Genomic DNA, 18,974 nt, shown 5'->3' with positions numbered 1-18,974 from the left:
TTCCTGGGACAATGAATTCACGGTGTTCTTATTTCAATTTCCAGGAGTGTAAAATGTTTCATATTCTTACAGCAGATATTTCTGGTCCAAACTGGAAAAGCGATTGAAAACCTACGCGTGGAAACAAATGCTTGATCAAATATGTTCTACTTTTTACGAGGCAAGAACAATCAGCACCCAATGTTTTAGGTTGCCTGCCCGTTATCGCTCATTCGTAATGGTCGTGTTTGTCTCTGCACTTATGCCTGTGTCAGCGATACCGTTAGCAGACACTGCAGTTATGTGCCCCTCGGCGTCTGTCGTTTAGAGGATATACTGACTTTTTTCTGTCGAAAGTCAGTATATCCTCTAAACGACAGACGCCGAGGGGCACATAACTGCAGTAATTCCGCGGAGTAAGAATGATGTACCCAGTCATAATATGTCCCACTGTCTCATCGAGAAATGGGAAACATGGAAGTTCTGCTATAATTTAACCAACGGCGTTAATCGGTAACCTTATGTCATGCATGTCAGCTAGCACCATGAACGATTATTTCCATTAAAAAGTTCAGCAGGTTGCAGGGACGATGTGGGAAATTTCACAACACGGATAAGAGATCGCAATATGCCACGAACAACTCACGTGCAGGATAGTTTGAGAAGAGTAGAAGCCAAAAAAAAAGCAAGGAACTCTAGCCCCTAATGGCATTAACCAAGAAATTGCGTTGTCATTTCCGCGATAGCTGTTACATCATCCGTATCACAGCCTGTGCAGGCTCTCATCCGACAAGATTCTAAGACTGAACAATGAAGATTCGCAGCACAGAGATTGCTCTTTATTTATGGATGAGACAGTATTTACAGAGTTCATAATAATAAACATACGCTATAACAACTTGTGGGTGGATGTAAATCCTCAAGAAATAAGGCAAGTAGGGCATTAGTATCGTTGTAACATAAATGTGTGAGCAGGAAATGTGGGAGACTAACTCAAAAGGCCATATTCATCCGAGAAATTGACAGACGCTGTTTTTAACAAGTGTCTGCGCGACAGATTACCACTCTTGTAGGACAACTCCACCTTCACACTGAGGCAACAGGCGTGCTTTATTCATGACGTGGTAACACCAAGATATTTGCAGCGTTATGAGGATATTTACAGCCACTGCCGTGCTTCAAACTTGCCGACAGCATGCTCGCGATATGGAGCGTGTGTGATGAACGTGATCAAACCTGACGGTAGCCATGTGTTTGCACTAGATTTCGTGATTCTCTGGGAAGGAACGAAGACCTATTTCAGCACACCAGACAAGAAATAACTCATCCTGGGAGATATCACTCCAGCGCCTTCCAAACCTGCCTCGAGCCTTGTTAAGAGCCCCTGTTCTGTGGAGAAGAGAATCCATAAGTTTCTTCAGTCATGCTAGCTCCCACTGAAGTCATACATTTATGAATGGGTCCCAGAGCTTTATAAAAGCGGATACGTTTATGGCGACGTTTTATTTGCTGTTCCACATAGCATCATACGTTTTCTATGTGATTAAGACCAGGAGATTTAGGCGAGCAATCAATGTGCGACAGAGCGGCTGCGTGCTCGTCTCACCAAGAACGTATGTGAACAAGTTTTATGTCAACCTGTAAGACGGGAACGTCCACAGAATTCTCATTACGAAAATGCAGGAGAACGGGCAAGACTTGGTCACCGAGAATATTTAAATAAATATGAGGATCGTACTCACATGGTTGAGTGATGACATATAAAAGTACCTACGACCACTATCCAACCTATCACATTTCCTTGTGTACCACGTGGACGATCGTCGTTGCACAGAAACGCACCCAGAAAATAAATTATTGGTGTGTCATCTGGCGCCTATAAACACGATAGCTCATTTCCATCATTCTGTGATGTCTGCATGAAGACTCATGTTACTGCACTGACTCCATAGAACCGATTCGCACACAGCCACCTTTGCACTGCTAGACTTTGCAGGGAGACTCATATGACCGCCTACCATCAGCGCTTTTCTGAATACTCCATAAAAATAAGCGTTCTCTTAAGGTGATGTCAGCTATTTTTTTCGGCTAGTTTATGAGAACGAATGGTAGCCACATCAACCACCTCTTGTAAGGTTAGGAAACAGATGAATCTTGTAGGACAGATTGGCACGTGTCTCAAGGAAGTGTTTCCGGACTTAGACAATAGGTTGTTTTTAACTTTATGGTCAGTACAAGCTATTGTAGAATGTGGGACTGTCTTTCTTAACACCTACTGAGAAGCCCCATATCCTCTGCAACAAATGTATTCTTTGCAAATATGGGTATCGGATTTGGACTTAAAATTTATTATTAACAACCTTCGGCAGTTACACCAACCAGCCTGAGTTGGTTTTTGGGCTGTTTCCTACGCTCTTGTAAACAAATAATGATCTAGACTCCAAACTCAGCTTCAGAGAATACGATAGACAAGCAGGTAAAATACGAGAACACACATAACTTTCATCGCATAGGCTGCATTGAAGGCTATGGCATCAGCAAGGACGACAAACCGCAGAATTATATCTAATATATGAAAATAATTACTTGTTTACAGGTTGTGACATAGCGATCCAGCCAATATTTGCTATATTTTATGTCCAGTCTTGGATTGGTCGGTAATGAGCAGCTTCAGACCTGAGTAGAAACGTGTTGCATTACACAATTCACACCATTACAAGTGATGGCGCAGTCAAAACCATTAATCAATTCGGCTTCCCCGAACAAATAAAATTATGGTATATAAAGATCATCACTGAAGCGTACATACTACACATGAAGACAAACTCACTTACACTGATAACCTGATCACAAATAAACATTGCGATTCAAGACTGAAATTATAATGAAGCTATTATTTGTTTGCCCCTCTTGCATGCTTTCCTGTATCATTGGGTGCGCACCGGCGAAGGTTTGTGAGGGTTGGATTGGGGAGGGGAGTAGGAACCTATCAGCCATTAATGTGAGAAGTGAAAAAGGGAGACACAGGAGATTAACTCAAGAGCTTCTGGAGGAATTTAAATCGAACGTTGTCTATGTATGACTCATTATCTGAACAAAATATCCCAAGTACGTGTACTGGTTGGAGTGTGGTGAGATGAGTGACATTTAAAACTATTCGATAACGACCGATATTAGAACCAGTTTCATAATTATCTTGATCACTGCACCTACTGTTGAGAGTCATGATGACGCTTCACCCCTAGAGTTTGGACGGGGAGGGGCCGGGGCACGGTGCAAAGACGGTGAAGTACCAGCGTATCTCCCTAACGCCTGAAGTAATTCCCACTAAAACAGGCACATACAGTACATGCTCTCTGGAAAAATTCACACTTCTAGCACCGCTACGGCTGAGAGTTTAGGGTGAAAATCCGCCACAGAAGCGTTACTCAGGAACGACTGGAGCGGTTTCAAATCAACGTTGAATATAGGTGACTAGTAATTTGTATACATAACTCATTGTTTGACATTAAGGACTGATATGCAGAACCGTTTAATTGAGACCTGTTTCTATTTCGTCCCTCTAATTAAGTATTTTGGAGTACTTTAAAAATATCAAGTGTTGTTCAACGCATCTAACACATCGTGATATTTGCACTGCACTGAGCGAATAACTTTTGAATCCTGTTTCGGAGCCAAAGGCCATGCCATACAGGTGAATACCACAGAGACATTTTATGCCCTATCGAGAGTCGAATGATGGAGAACCTCGGAGAACTAGACACTTGATTGTGACAGCTCTTTCTCGAAGCGACAAACACCTTACTGGCAATTTCCTCGCAGTTCAGATGAAAGTGCAGGACGAAATTCGTAAGACACACGAATGAAATACGAGGGCTTTTTGATAACTCATGTAAATTTACGTGAAATAATGGAATATTTTTGTTGATCCTTCATAGTTGGTAAGCCTCATTATTCCAAGGATAGTGTAGATAATTTAAAAAATTTGCAGCCTACAGTTCATTATTGAAGGCCGTCTGAATTCGTCAGTGTGTCGTCTGCGATTGAAAATACAGGAAACCGAGTCTTTTGGTGCTATTAAATATTTTCATTTGAAGCATTAGACTGTCGCAGAAATTAAAATACAATTGGTTGAAATTCACGCGGACTCTGCACTTTTAAGTGAAGACCATTATTTTTTTGATTAATGAATTTAAATTTGGTCGGACAAGCACCAATGGCAAGGAGCGCTCTGGCCGTCCGAGTGAGGTCACCACAAATGAAACTGCTGCTAGAATTGATGTTACGGTAATGCTAGACCGCTGAACAATAATTCGTGAGCTTTCTGAGGTTGTGGGCATCTCAGCTGAGTGAGTGCGTAATATCCAGGTGGGAGAATTGGCTATGAAGGAGCTGTGTACGAGGTGGGTACCGCGATTGCTTACAGTCGACTAAAAGCTCATGCCACTCAGTTTTTTAACGCAATGTCTGCCGATGTTTAATCGCAATCCGCAAGACTTTTGCGCCAATCTGGAACTGTTGAAGAAACCTGGATCTATCCTGGCACACGAAAGTCGAAACGGCAGCTAAAACATTGGATGAAGACTGCTGGTAAGGTGATTACCCTCGTTACTCTACGATTACCAAGGAATATTCTTCATAAATCACTTGGGAAAAGGCAGAGTCGTAACTGGACTAATTATGCTTAATGGTGCATCGTCTGAATCTTACGTTGGCTGAAAGATCGAAGTTGGCCGGTAAAATGTTCTCTTTCTCCACGATAGTGCACCATCCCATACATCAGCGACAACTATAGCAAAAATCCATGATTTAGGCTTTAAATTGGTTCCTTATCGACCCTTTTCACTAGACTTAGCCCCAGGTTGCACTTTTATTTTACCAGACTTATCAGACAACCATCGTATGTCTACAAATAAGGGTGAAATACGTTAAATGTATGTGTGCCATAGCTAGATGTGACGTATGTGTAACATACGTGCACACGCTTGAAGCTGCTGGCAGTGACCTTTATTTTTTGCAGAAGATATAGAGACCAAAATATTATATACTCAAGCACTTAAATAAACTTTCTCAAATTTAATTTAATGCACAAAAAGTCGTAGTCTTTTATTTATTTTGTCCATGCAAATGTGTCTGGTTAGTATATGTGAAGCTAATTACACAGAAAATCGGTTTTTCAACGCATGCACTGCACAGCTTGTAATGAAATAAAATGTGGAAAAGCAGCGAAAAGGAAGCGAGTTGGTATAACACTGTCAGGACCCGAGTAATAAATGATGCGGCCAGGTGCGGCAAGCGGTACGTACTGATGACGCTGAGGTTGACCTTGGAGTTGCGGGTGGGCGAGCGCCGGAAGTCGACGCGGCAGCGGTAGGCGCCGGAGTCGGCGTCTCGCACGCTCTCCAGCGTGAGGCGGGCCGGCCGCTCCTGGAAGCGGAAGTAGGCGCGCCCCGCCAGCGTCGCCTCCTCAGACCAGTGCTTCGCCTGCTCCACCGGCTTACCGCGCGCGTCCACGCTGCACACCAACAACCAGTCTCTACCAGCTACTTCTGCTCACTATTAATTGACCACTTACTTACGAAATCACTATTTACACTGATAAGCCAAAAAATTACCAGCGGAGAAATGTCCTTATCGCTGCACAAAGAAAAAATATAAATGCGAATATAATCCAGTTTATTTAAAAGACTCTCACTGAAAAGTCGGGTACCACTACCTCATTCTACATTCCTCAGCACCTTTAAAAATTTTCCAAGGATTTTGGCATGCGATCATTTTCGCCCTTTTATTAACATACAACTCACCTCAAACTCCCACAACATCTTCCTAACTGTAACTCATTCACATCTGCTAGTCCATCGCTGTAAGTCGCCCATACTCATCCATTCCAAGGCACCCCTTCTCACTCACTCATACAGCCCAACTCACTGTTATTATTTGCCTGTGATTTAATGCCATTGTCTTCTGCGTCACAATCATCTCTCACTGCCACTGTTTCCCTATTGCTTTTCTAACGACATCTTCCTTCCTGCTGTCTCTTCTCAATGTCACTATCTCTCTCTTCCTTGTGGTCACTGTCGTATAGTCTACCTCCACTTATCACAGTTTCTCACCCAGTGTCTCTTTATTCCTCACTCCTGGCAATGTCTCCTTCACACTCCTAGCACTGTTGTGGCACTGTCAACTACGTTCCACTGCCACAGTATCTCTCTCCTTCTCTCACTCTGCCATTGTCTTCTTTGCTCTTTCAGCAACACAACTGCTGCCTAATTCCAGTGTTTATCACCTTTCTGCCTCTTTGTCACTGGCACTGTCTTTTTCTCTCGGAACACAAAAAAGCGTGACTATATTCGATTACCAGAATTTGAAGGGAAAATTTTGAAGTCGCTGACGAAGAATAAGACAGCGGCTATCCCACTTTTTCAGTCAGAGTGTTTTATACAAGGGCATATTTGCCTTTCTTGTGCTCCGCCTTCCTTTCCCTGCAGCAACAGGGCATGTAACTCATATGAACAGAAATGCATTGGATAGCCAAATTCTGACAGTCTAAATGTGTGAAATTGAAATAAAGCAAAATCTATTTTACACATCACACCGGATTATACGTTCAAATTATTATTGCATGCGTTACATTACTACAACAATGAGTTCCCAGGTGATAAAGATGAGACCTTACAGCATATTTCTGCGTGCTACGTCACTTGGTAAACTACGTTTTAGCCTTACACCATATTTTAGTGCACAAATAGAGTAACTTTGAACCTCTGTACCTCGGAAACGGATAAAGATATGAACAAATTTTTCAAGGTTATTCGAGCTCAAGATCTTAAGAACATATAACAATATCAACCTCTTGCTACGCACAACCGTTTTGGAATTCTCGGCTGAGTTTTGGTTCGCTGGTGACGGAGAAAATGTAGTATAAAACCTTCTTTGGAGTTTACCGTCAAATCACCCACGAACTAATGATGTCTCTATTAGTCTCACCAAGGCCGCCGAAGTCCACATAAAATGCAAAAAGAACCAACCGCTTTCCTCCATTTGTGTAAGTAGGAAGATATGTATAATATTTCTGCTTTGTCCCGGCACTGTAGGACACTGACAGTAATGAGATGCTTCTGTTGGGTATATAAATGGTCCCTAGCCCAAGGACTATCCAAAACATTGGAAAATACCTTTTTATCAGCAATACAACCCGAGATATGCGCCCAGGATTATTCCGTTTTTATGAGCAACGTTTTTTAACTTACTAGGTACGCATGCTGTCGTATGCATACCGACTACCACTTATTAACAGCGCGTTGGTCTAAATTTGAAAAGCAATACAGCAGCGATTCTGCATGAGATACATTCGACAACTCCTTGCAAAGTTCCCGACGTACTACATGCTGAAACTAAGTTGCACTCGACGCAATTGCTGGTGGGAGCAACTATAATGGCATCTCCCATTCACAGTCTCATCAGCCACCGCGTAGGGTGACAACTTAGTTTGCGCATATAGTGTATGGCACTAGGTATCTACTCACAGGTTACGCAGTTCCAGTATTTTTCAGATCAGTGGCTTTTGGGTGCGGAGATGGCGCTCGATAGCGTCCCAGATACGCACCAGTATCTTCAGGTCAGGTGAAATTGGTGGTTAAATATCAACGTGAGTTGATTGTCATGCTTACCAAAGTATTGCAAAACTATTTTAACCTTCTAAAAATAGCTGTTTGTGTCTTGCTGGAAGATGCCAACGCGATGAAGTAAGTACAGAGTGTCAATTATTCAACTACATCAAACAAAAGTAAATTAGTTACAAACTACGGCCTACACAAACTTTATCACCATATAAACGTCACTACAGATATTCGGATTTAGGTTACAGCATGTTCGATCATTGACGATGATGTGGCGCTGACATGTAGAGAAATTCTGCAAGATCCGCCGAAGTATCGGAAAATCGATGCTGGCGATAACCTCCTGAACGGCTGCTTTGAGTTCGTCAATGGTTTTTGGTTTACTGCTGTACACGTTGTCTTTAACATATCCCCACGAAAAGGAGTTGAGTATATTCAGATCCGGAGAATATGGCGGCTCATCGAGACCCGTGCCAGTGCCTCTGGGTAGTCCAGGTCCAGAATGAGGTCCTCAAAGTGCCCCCCAGGACATCAAACATTCTCCTGCTTCGAGGGGATCGAGCCCCGTCTTGCATCTTGCCGAAATCAGAGTCACTTTGGACATTGGACAGTTAGCGATCAGTAGTCACCGTGCCATCAAGGAATATCGCACCGATTATTCCGTGACTGGACAGTGCACACCATGTAGTCACCCGTCGCTTCATGAGGGCGAAATGCGGATTCACAGTCCTCCAAATGCACCGATTTTGCTGACTGAAGAATACAACCGAATGAAAGTCGCAATCAAATCTACATGTGCATGTTGATTCCATCATGCCCCAAAGTGCAGATTGAACGTCCTAACGCAAACCGTCAAGAAGATATGATGAATTATTTCATATAGTTCAATAATTGACACCCTGTATCAAACATGAATGTATGGTCGTGGTCGGCAATAAGGCTGTGGTAGGTGTCATGTTTCCCATGAATACTATCACAGGTCTTATGGAAGCCAGGTGAATGTCCCCCAAAAGTACAATACAGCCGCCACCGGCCTACCTCCGGCCGCTCGTGTATGATAACGCATGCTGACACGACCACATTTCTCGCGTAACAAGATTAGGGGTTTATCAAACGTGGCAACACAAAGATTGATGATCCTTTGCGCGTAGCAGTCATAATTTACGACGTCTTTTGGTCACCATGACAACTTTAAGGGGTTGTTTGCTGCGTTACCACTTGCGTCTGCACCAGCTTTGTACTTGATCTGCAGATCTGCGACAAATCGTCAGCTATGCTGCTATACAGAGCGGGAAGGACTCAGACCTCCACGTTCGTTAATGAGGCATGGGGGTCCAACAACTTCTCGCCTGTTTGCAAATTTTACAATTTTTCAACCAATTTCCATAGATGATCACTACAGAAGCACTCGAACAGTGGAGGAGTTGCGCTACTTCCTAAATGACCGTTGCCAGGTGCCGGTCACAACACTGCACCCTTTCGCAAAGTAGCCGTTATTTGTGAATTCTCCATTTGCTGCCCGTGTTGTTACACAGTAATAGCCCCATTAGGCTCTGCTCCGATTAAAAACTTTTATTATAGTATAATGAGTCCTCATTTACGGCACTGATCGTAACGTTTTGCGTTATGGCTCATTAGTGCACAAAATTGGATCTGTGACAGTCTGTAACTTTAGTAGCAGAGTTAGGCGAGAGAGGACAATATTTGAATCTTTTAATATTATGAGATGATAAGTCCGTCTACAATCTTAAGGTTTCCCGGATTCAACTTATCCCTTTGAAACTCTGTCTTCTACTTTCACACAATCTTTTTCTGTCTGTACATCAGATGACGATAATTACCACTGCGACTCTAAGTGGTATGGATATTCATAAGACCAAAAAAATACCAAAGTCATTTATTCGGTCATAAAAAATATATTTTCCACAAATTTTATATGGGTATAATGAGTGGACATAGGACAGCAAAACCATATTCAGTAGAATGTTACGAAGAAGTGCATTCAATATACATCTCACTGAACATCAGTAACACATCCGTTGTTATGAAGAAACAAGCAGTCTTGGTTGCAGTGCTAATTTTTTTTTTTTTTTTGTTATTTTACAATGACGTATTTCATCTTTATTTAGGTATCTTCGTAAACGCCTACAGAAGAAATACAGAATTTCATAAAAGTGCCGTGATCCCATTTACTGAAATTGGATTATCAAACATCAGTAGGTTCTTTTATATTGTCTTGGTAATCCAGTCTCATTAAATGGGATCATGCCACTGTTATGAAATTTTGTATTTCTCCGTAGGCAAATCCGAAGATACCTAAATAAAGATGAAACGCGTCATCGGGGAATTTTAACACTGCAACCAAGACTGATTGTTTCTTTATATAACACATACTGGTTGCTGTACGAAACCCGAAATGAACAGGGAAACTTTTACATCCATTTGAGAGGAAGTAATGCCTCAGAACAAACTGTTTACAGAACTCTCTAGAAGGGATCTGTCTTGAGCTGATGGCGTGGAGCTATGCTAATGCTAAGGTGCAGTACGCCTCGGTGTGGAGTATAATGACGTCTCGGGCCTACCTTGATACGGAGATGTGGTCCACATGCCATTGTTGTTGTTGTGCGGGTCCTGACTGGAATGTGTTGTGTCCTTGAGATCGCAAAGATAGAAGCACAAATACTGACGAATGTGAATGTGACTGACTGAATACATACCGCCGACAGCCGGCACTTAACTGAGAAAGCGCATATAGCTAATATAACCGACGGAGAGGGAACAAACGCTCGTCGGCCTCGGTTCAAAACCTGCTGTGGACTGGCTTTCCCACAACATGAGATCGATGACTGACCTACCTGAGTAAGTAGGACACCGCAACTTCTTCCAAGAGATTGTGCAAGTGACGGAGGTGGCACAGTCGTGACACCATTCAGTATGAAAAAGGGGTGTAAACGCAAAGCCTAGATAGCGAGGGTACTCATTCTTTTGCTTTTTAAAATTCATATTTCTTCGAATATAACGACGTTGGCCACAGCTTTGTAACCACTATTAACTCAAAATATGATGTGAAGAATGCTGAAGTACATGCTCTACTATTTTGGGAAAAATAGTTAGTTAAAAAATTCAGGGTGGTGTATAAATTCTTAGAAATTTTGTTTGACGTGTTGTCACGCAGGTAGTTTTCAGTACCTTTACTAATCGTCATTTGTATTTGAGATTGTCGAGTTGTTCTTGCGATGCGTACTGATTCTAGCATACTTGACTGATATGAGGAATGCTGTTGAAGCGTGACATAGTAGCATGAAACGGAAAATGTCCAACGATGATGACCGATTGCTTTTTATGGATTTGATAGATGAGTGAAGGCAGCGGATAGAACTGGAAACATATGTGCCGTATATGGAGTGTGTGCATCGAAGAAATTATCTCTAAAAATACTTTCCTCATTTCGTATAAGACTTACAAGTATTATTCGCCATAATCAAGGTGATCAGCAGGTTTTGGTGTATAACGTTTTATCTGTATAGCACTATGGTCCGCGTACGTGATTGTTGGCAAATGTGATGAACTGCGACCGTTTAACCTTCGTGAGGCAGTTTCATTCAGTTGAACATATTGCGGAATAAAAGAATGGAAGGGAGATTATAGTTAAAAATTCCATCCATGATGAGATCATTAGAGACGTAGAAGAATTGGTAAGGATGAAGAAGAAAATCAGCTGTGATTTTCCGAAGGAAAGATTACGAAAATTTCTTTAATCAATTTAAAAAGGTCACAGAAAATTTGAATCAGGATGTCCAGACGGGGATATGAAAAAACTATATGCTAAATTCATAAAATAATGACTGAGCCCTAACAAAACACTCTGAAACAGAAGTCAGTGTGTAATGTTATGCATCGGTTAGCTCAATGAAGGTGTTTTGTGTTACTAACTCCACCCTACATGTGTGTCCACAGCAGCTGTCATCTGTGGCCAGAACTAAGACCCCTTGCTGTCTCAATGTAAGGAAAGCAACCAAGAAATCTGAGCCAAGTACTCCTGCTATACGAGAACGCGCACCGTCATTCTGTTGACTTCCCAAAATCACGCCAGGAAAATGCTAGGATGGTTTCCTTGCATGGGCAAGGCAGATTTCCTTCCCCATCCTTGAAATAAACCGACCCTGGACTCCGTCTCCAATCACCTCGTTTTCGATGGGACGATAAACCCTAAACGTCCTTCCTTCTTCTTTTATGAGCCTCTTTGGGAATCCATCCCAACCGAACGTTTCCACTTTGTCGGTCTTTACAGATCGGCTACCACGATAATTTCTTTGTGGAAGAATATAAGCTTTAAACTTATACTGAAGACGTATTTCTCACCGAATCAATAGCTTTCGTCAGGCATGGAATTCAAAAACTGCCGGAGCACGGTGTGACTGCTATAGATAATGTGAGAGTATATATTGTTAATTAGAAATAACTTTGTTATCTTCATCTACTTTGTTCAGTTAACTAACTATAAAATGAATTATCTTCATATCAGTAGAAATACCAAAGGATCTTCGCTGAACTCGAGGTACATACCTTCTCTGGGCCAATAGCAAACCAACACTGGGATCACGAGTGTATGGTGAACAATACCGATGCTAAGTTATCTAAATTCTACACATTTTGTGAATTAAGTTTTGAGGAAGCATTTTCATAAGTGGCTCCTTCGGCAGCAGCAGCTAAGAACTATAAGTTATTGTGGGCATTTGAAACTCCTTCCAGACGTATCTCTCATTTCTTTACAAAATCAGTACACTTATGCACTAAGCAGATTGCAAGCTCAGGAGTAATATAATGTACAATAGACTGCTGCTTGCTGCCAAAAATCGCTGAATCTCAATATTATATACAATACAGAAAACAAAAGCAAAGTACTGTTGGATGTTACATACACTATGTGATCAAAAGTATCTGGACACCTGGCTGAAAATGACACAAGCTTGTGGCGCCCTCCATCGATAACGCCGGATTTCAATTGGTCTTGGCCCACTCTTAGCCTTGATGACAGCTTCCACTCTCGCAGGCACACGTTCAGTCGGGTGCTGGGTGGTTTCTTGGGGAATGGCGGCCCATTCTTCACGGAGTGCTGCACTGACGAGAGGTATCGTTGTCGGTCGGTGCGGCCTGGTACGAAGTCGGCGTTTCAAAACATCCCAAAGGTTTCCTATAGGTCAGGCCTCTGTGCAGGCCAGTCCATTACAGGGATGTTATTGTCGTGTAACCACGCGCCACACGCCGTGCATTATGAACAGGTGCCCGATCACCATCTCCGAATTGCTCTTCAACAGTGGGAAGCTAGAAGTTGCTTAGAACATCATTGTAGGTCTGTGCTGTGATATTTCCACACAAAACAACAAGGGGTGCAAGCCCCATCTATGAAAAACACGACCACACCATAACATCACCCCCTTAGAATTTTACTGTTGGCACTACACACGCTGGCAGATGGCATTCACCGTGCATTCGCCATACACACATCCTGCCGTAGGATCGCTAGATTGTGTACCGTGATTCGGCACTACGCACAACGTTTTACCACTGTTCAATTGTCTAATATTCACGCTCCTTACACTAAGCTGGGCGTCGTTTGGCATTTACTGGCGTGATGTGTGATTTATGAGCAGCCGCTCGACCATGAAATCCAAGTTTTCTCACCTCCAGCCTAACTGTCATAGTAGTGGCAGCAGATCCTCATGCAGTATGTAATTCCTGTATGATGGTCTGGATAGATTTCTGCCCATTACAAGTGGTTCAAGTGGGTCTGAGCACTATTGGACTTAACTTCTGAGGTCATCAGTCCCCTAGAACATAGAACGACTTAAACATAACTAAACTAAGGATATCACACACATCCATGCCCGAGGCAATATTCGAACCTGCGACCGTAGCGGTCGCGCGGTTCCAGACTGTAGCGCCTAGATCCGCTCGGCCACCCCGGCCGGCCCCCTGCCTATTACACATTACGACGCTCTTCAACTGTCAGCGGTCTCTGACAGACAACAGACGAGGTCTGCCTTTACGCTTTTATGCTGTACGTTCTCTTCATGTTTCAACTTCACTATCACATTTTGCATACAGAAGTTTGACCCAAGTGACACCCTATCACGTGACCACATTCGAAGTCCGTGAGCACCGCGGTGCGCCCCATTCTGCTCTCTCATAATGTTTAATCACCACGGATGTCGCTTATTTGGAGTACCTGGCAGTTGGTGGCAGCACAATAGACCTAATAGGACGGAGGTACGTTTTTGGCTTTGTCCGGATACTTTTGATCACGTAGTGTAAGAAGAAACTGAAGTTGGATACACTGAAGAATGACAGTCAATTTAAGGATGAGGGTAGAATGATAGAAAGTTCTCAGGGACTGTGTCGATTTGTAAATGGCTGTCTAGAAAAGAAGCTGTAACAAAATATTCTTAAAACACCTGTATCACCGTCACTGACTTAGGCAGCGAGCACAGAAACGTTGTTCCCCGTGGAAAAGTTTGAAGTGAGGGAGACAATAAAGAAATTAAGTGAATAAGCCGTCTGCAAGTATAAATTCTAGTCCATATTCCGAAGGCATACTTAGAAAACATAGCAATGCCATTAACTAATAAAATAAATGTGTGCTTTAGATGACGTGTTTCCCTAGAATGCCTAAAGAGCTTTCTACTTTCCTACTAAAGAAAAGTAGTGTGAGGTGCACTGTAGTCTACAGGCCACTTTTACCACTGTCAGCGTTCTCAAAGATAAGAATCATTGCAAACTTTTTAACGAAGTCCAGTTTGATTCACAATGTGAGAGAAGTGTAGTATGGATCATTAGAGATTTCACAACGTTGTACCTGAGGCTCTTAACAAATATGACTATCTGAAAGACATATTCTTTGATTTGTCCATGGCTTTTTGACACTGCTGACCAAATAATACTACCAAAGAGTATAAAAGCACTAGGTATAAAGGGTGTCGCAGACGAATGGTTTCAATCTTATGTAGAAGGAAGAGATATTAAATACATCTGCTGATGATAAATTTTTAGTACACAATCGTCACACAAGATACATATAAACACATGTGTTTCTAAAATGAGAGTAAGTGTCTAGTTCTGATCTTAAAAGTATAAATAACTGACCAGACAGTATGAGACGTGAAGGAAAAGTGCTCTTTTGCTAATGGAAGCAACATAATAGTAGATGATAAAACAGAACTCTTATTAGAGAAAGCAAATGAAACTTTGAAGGATGTTTACGGTTGGTCAGTATGTAATAAATTTAATATTGAACATAAGAAAACAAACAGTATGCAGTTCAGCATAAAGGGAGAACACGACTCTGTCACATTAAGCATAGGTGATTAATTCATAGACGGTGGTGCAAGCATATGATTCTTAAGGACGGTTATTGAATGTCAGTTAACTTGGAATCAACACACAAAGATGTTAGCAAAAAGAATGTCTCCTGTATGTTTTGCTCTTAGGGTTCTATCATTTGTTTGTAACAGGCAATGTCTTTTGGTGACAGAGTAATCTTACATACATTTTATCGATAGTTAATGGTTTTTTTCTAAGATGCAAAACTTGAACAGAATTATTAAAATGCATAAAAGGCCACAAGAACAATAACTAGAAGTAATAGTTGGCCTTACTGTAAAGAAATATTTAACAAACTGGTGTCCTTACTGCACCAAAGGCGTACATCTACCAGTCTGTTGTGTATCACAGGGAAAACATTACGAAGTATTTCACTAACAGTTCTACACGTAATCAGTTTGGACTTACATTTAAAATAGAGAAACAAACAAAAGCTGAGAAGAACATTTTCTATCACGGAAAATACTGAATAATAAATTGCCGAGAGAGATGAACATTATTTCTAAAATACGTCTGTCTAAAAAGGCCTCATATGTTCTTTATAAATATTGCTACTAAATAGTCAAATATTATATAGATGATTCATGTTTAGTAATGAAAAGGGGATAACTACATAACTTTGCCACATTACAATACAGTAATGCTTTTGTAAGAAAATCATGTGCCAAGACCCCACAGTACATGATAGTAATGTCTTGTCAATCTCCTGAGATCAACATCTCATTCATGATGGGGAGCTCCGAACTCAGTGGTTCAGGTGCGCTGAACGGAGGACATGAGGAAGGGCATGGGAATGGTGACACGTTTACTGGCCGGGAGGCAGTTTTCCTAATCGACAGGAGCTACGGCAAAGAATAAAAAGGTATACAACGGCAAGTTTAAGCTTCCCGAATCATCAGTGGGGGCCTTTGATGTGTACAGCGTTGAAGAGTAAAACGGAGTGTATATTAAAGAACAGTGTAGTCTAGGGACCAACCGTATCGGGCTCTGCAGTTGTTAAGACTAGGAAGTTAGCTTTGTCAGGCCATCCTGTTGTTGCTTTTCAGTGGGTTTGGTAAGGGACATCAGCATATGGCAGGATGGTTCCTTCATTTACGCCACGGCCAACTACCTTTGCTACCCTCTTAAAGCATACTCATGTATTTTATGTGTATATATACTTTTGGCCAATTTACTTTCAGTGCGCTAGAATGACAAATCCCATATCACTGAAAGAAGATCCCTGGAGAATGAATGAATAAATGAATTAAATACAACGTATCATGTTAACCTTAAGACGAGGCACAATGTATGCATAACACGAGCAAGTCCTAAATCTCACTGTGCTCTTGAGAACATACACTTTTTTCCAGATAACAGTGCTTAACAACTCTTGTCTAACTGAAACATATGGGGTCGAACAACTAAAGCAAAACGTGAACGACCAAGGTGATCTAAAAGCTGAAATCAGCATTAACGAACTTTAAGAAGCCACTAATACGCTGAAAAATGTTTAGGAAATAATCTCATATGACGTGACAAAGAAAGAAATGAAATACTTCGCGGACAAATTGGAATTCATTGCCTTCACAAGTTTATCTATTATTTTAGGGTTCCGTGCCTCATTCTGCAAAAACCGAACTGCTATTGGACTGCTTTGTTGTCCATATGTATGTCTGTTCGTCCGAGTGTTAAGAATCCCTTATCTCAGGAACGTGCTCGTGTATTCCGTTCAAATTCATGTCACAAATTAAGGTCTAATGCACTGCAGGCAAGACTGCTTGTGTCTTCATATCATATATATTGGTTGCTGTATCAACTGTGAAATTTATACAAGTTTATGTACATAATAAGGTCAGAGGATATGCCTATTTATGCCAAATATTTTTGATAGTCGAAAATACACTTATAAAAATGATAGGGTACTTCTCTTTGAGCTTGAACCATGAATATTGACGAAGCAAAGTTGCAAAGTGAAGTTAAAGAAAATTCCTGAAAAATATTAATTTATAATTACGTAACACTAAGAAATATTTTTTTCTGTTTATCAGGTGTCTCTCTGTTCCTTCGTCTTTCACGACCCCCTTTTCACTGGAAAAATGTATATAATATGTGAAGATACCTGTATGTAGTCCCTTGGAGGTATAAAGATTTTTAAGCTTCTAAGTCAATACAACCAAAAGATTCGACCATTAATGTTACATGTATTGATATTCGGAAACGCACTCATTGATCTATATTCATGAAATTTGCCAAGACACAATTTGACACTAGAAAAAGAAAAACGAGAATCATTAGTTTTTAGTTATATCGCACGAAAAGAATATTTTATTATCACTTTTTAATCCATCTGTCTGTCTGTCTTTCTATACATCGGTTAAGAGCCCTTTTTCTCTGGAACAGGTGGCGTATCGAGTCAAAATTTATGATACACACTTAAGTATATTATCCATTCGTGGTATAAAATATTTAAGTCTCAAAGTCAGTTCAATCAAATGATTCTGCTATTTATGACACATATTTTGAAACTCAGAAACTCACATTTCTAAACCTCACAGTTCATCCCATTGACCTAGAATCACGAAATTCTACAAGGTGCAAGATTTCTCGGAACAGGTAAAGAAAAAAATTCGAAATGCATTAACCTGCACTCATATAACACGAACAAATATTTTTTGTCATTTTTTTATCCGTCTGTTTATCTTTCCGTCTGCTGAGACCCCTTTATCTCGTGAACATGTTGGCGCATCAAACTCAAATATATTTCACTTACTAAGGGCTATGGTCGTCTAGCAGTGTGAAAACTTTAAGTTTCTAAGACGATGCGATCAAAACATTCGGAGATTTATGTGACGTATTTTGATACTAGCAACTCACTCATCAAAAGCCATAGGATATTTCCCCTTGATGTAAAATCATGAAATGTGGCAAGAAGCAAGCTATAATTAATGCAAAAAACTCCGAAAATTGTTAAATTTTAAGTAGACAAGTATCACATAAATAAAAACTTTTGCTATTAGAACATACACTGCGTTCATCATCCGTCGAAGGCATAAAAGACGAACATTACCGGATGCAAACACAAAATGAAAGTTGTCCCGGGACCAGTATCGTGCCAGAATCAGTATCAAAAAAAGGGAAAAACCGCTGCGATTCTCGACTTTCTGGCTGCATGAAATATATGTGAATACATGCACAATTAATTTGCGTGAAATCTTCAAGTCCTATTCGCGCTAGCGAATTTGGGTAATTGACGAACATAACAATGATATGTCTCAGTGATAGCCCCCTAGAAACTTCTTGGAGAGTTGCTTTCACAGATGGAAGTCACTGTCGCGAGCGTCGACGGACGCCAAATGGGCCGGAAGTATGTAGCCTCACTACAGCATAGTGTGGGGGGGTATACAGGTGCTGCCTGTCCACATTGTAAAACTTCCACAATCTTTTGACAGTGCAGCATACTGATAGATCTCAGCAGCAGTTCGCTTTGAAATTGCGCTAGTATCGCAGCCTGCGATAAGATAACCTGTATCTTACGAGTATGAATTTTGCATGCAAATAACGATTCTATTAAGCACTTTGCGTCATAATTAATAATTCTGCATGACGAACGACACAGCTGAATATTGTCCGCACCAGGATTTTGAGGTTACTCGGCTAACGGCAAAATACCACGCAAGTTGAGTTTCTAAACAACAATTCTTGTAGTCGGCATCGCATTGCTTGAGCTTATTTGGGTAACGTAAGTGTTAATTTTTGGTCTGTAAATAAGACAACAATAATGACAACAGAGTTTATTGATATAACAAACATGCTAAATCTGTTGATGTTTACAAAATATATCGGATAGTCCGTTATCAACAGACATGAAAGCTGCTTTTCAGGTTCTATATGTCACTATTAGTTAACAGGTCAGCCCATTGCAGTCACTCTTCCATCCTTCGGAGTTTTTCGAACCAGTAGTTGTTTGAATGAACAGGAGTTTCAATCTGATTCATGTGCACTGTAAATGTCCAT

General features: G+C 41.1%; 1 protein-coding gene across 1 annotated transcript in view; it reads right to left on the bottom strand.

Moving 5' to 3' along the window:
- Positions 1 to 18,974, bottom strand: part of LOC124795797 (nephrin-like) — a gene marked incomplete at its 3' end in the record, with an annotated part of 432,232 nt that overhangs the window by 144,922 nt on the left and 268,336 nt on the right. Inside the window, exon 3 of the mRNA XM_047259877.1 lies at positions 5,286 to 5,494. Within this exon, the coding sequence (XP_047115833.1) occupies positions 5,286 to 5,494 (209 nt within the window). The remainder of the gene's footprint in view (positions 1 to 5,285; positions 5,495 to 18,974) is intronic.

Source organism: Schistocerca piceifrons, chromosome 4, assembly GCF_021461385.2.
Source record: "Schistocerca piceifrons isolate TAMUIC-IGC-003096 chromosome 4, iqSchPice1.1, whole genome shotgun sequence".
In the NCBI taxonomy this organism is placed as follows: domain Eukaryota; kingdom Metazoa; phylum Arthropoda; class Insecta; order Orthoptera; family Acrididae; genus Schistocerca; species Schistocerca piceifrons.
Note: the sequence above shows the minus strand (reverse complement) of the source record. Positions and strands in the feature narration are given on the sequence as shown.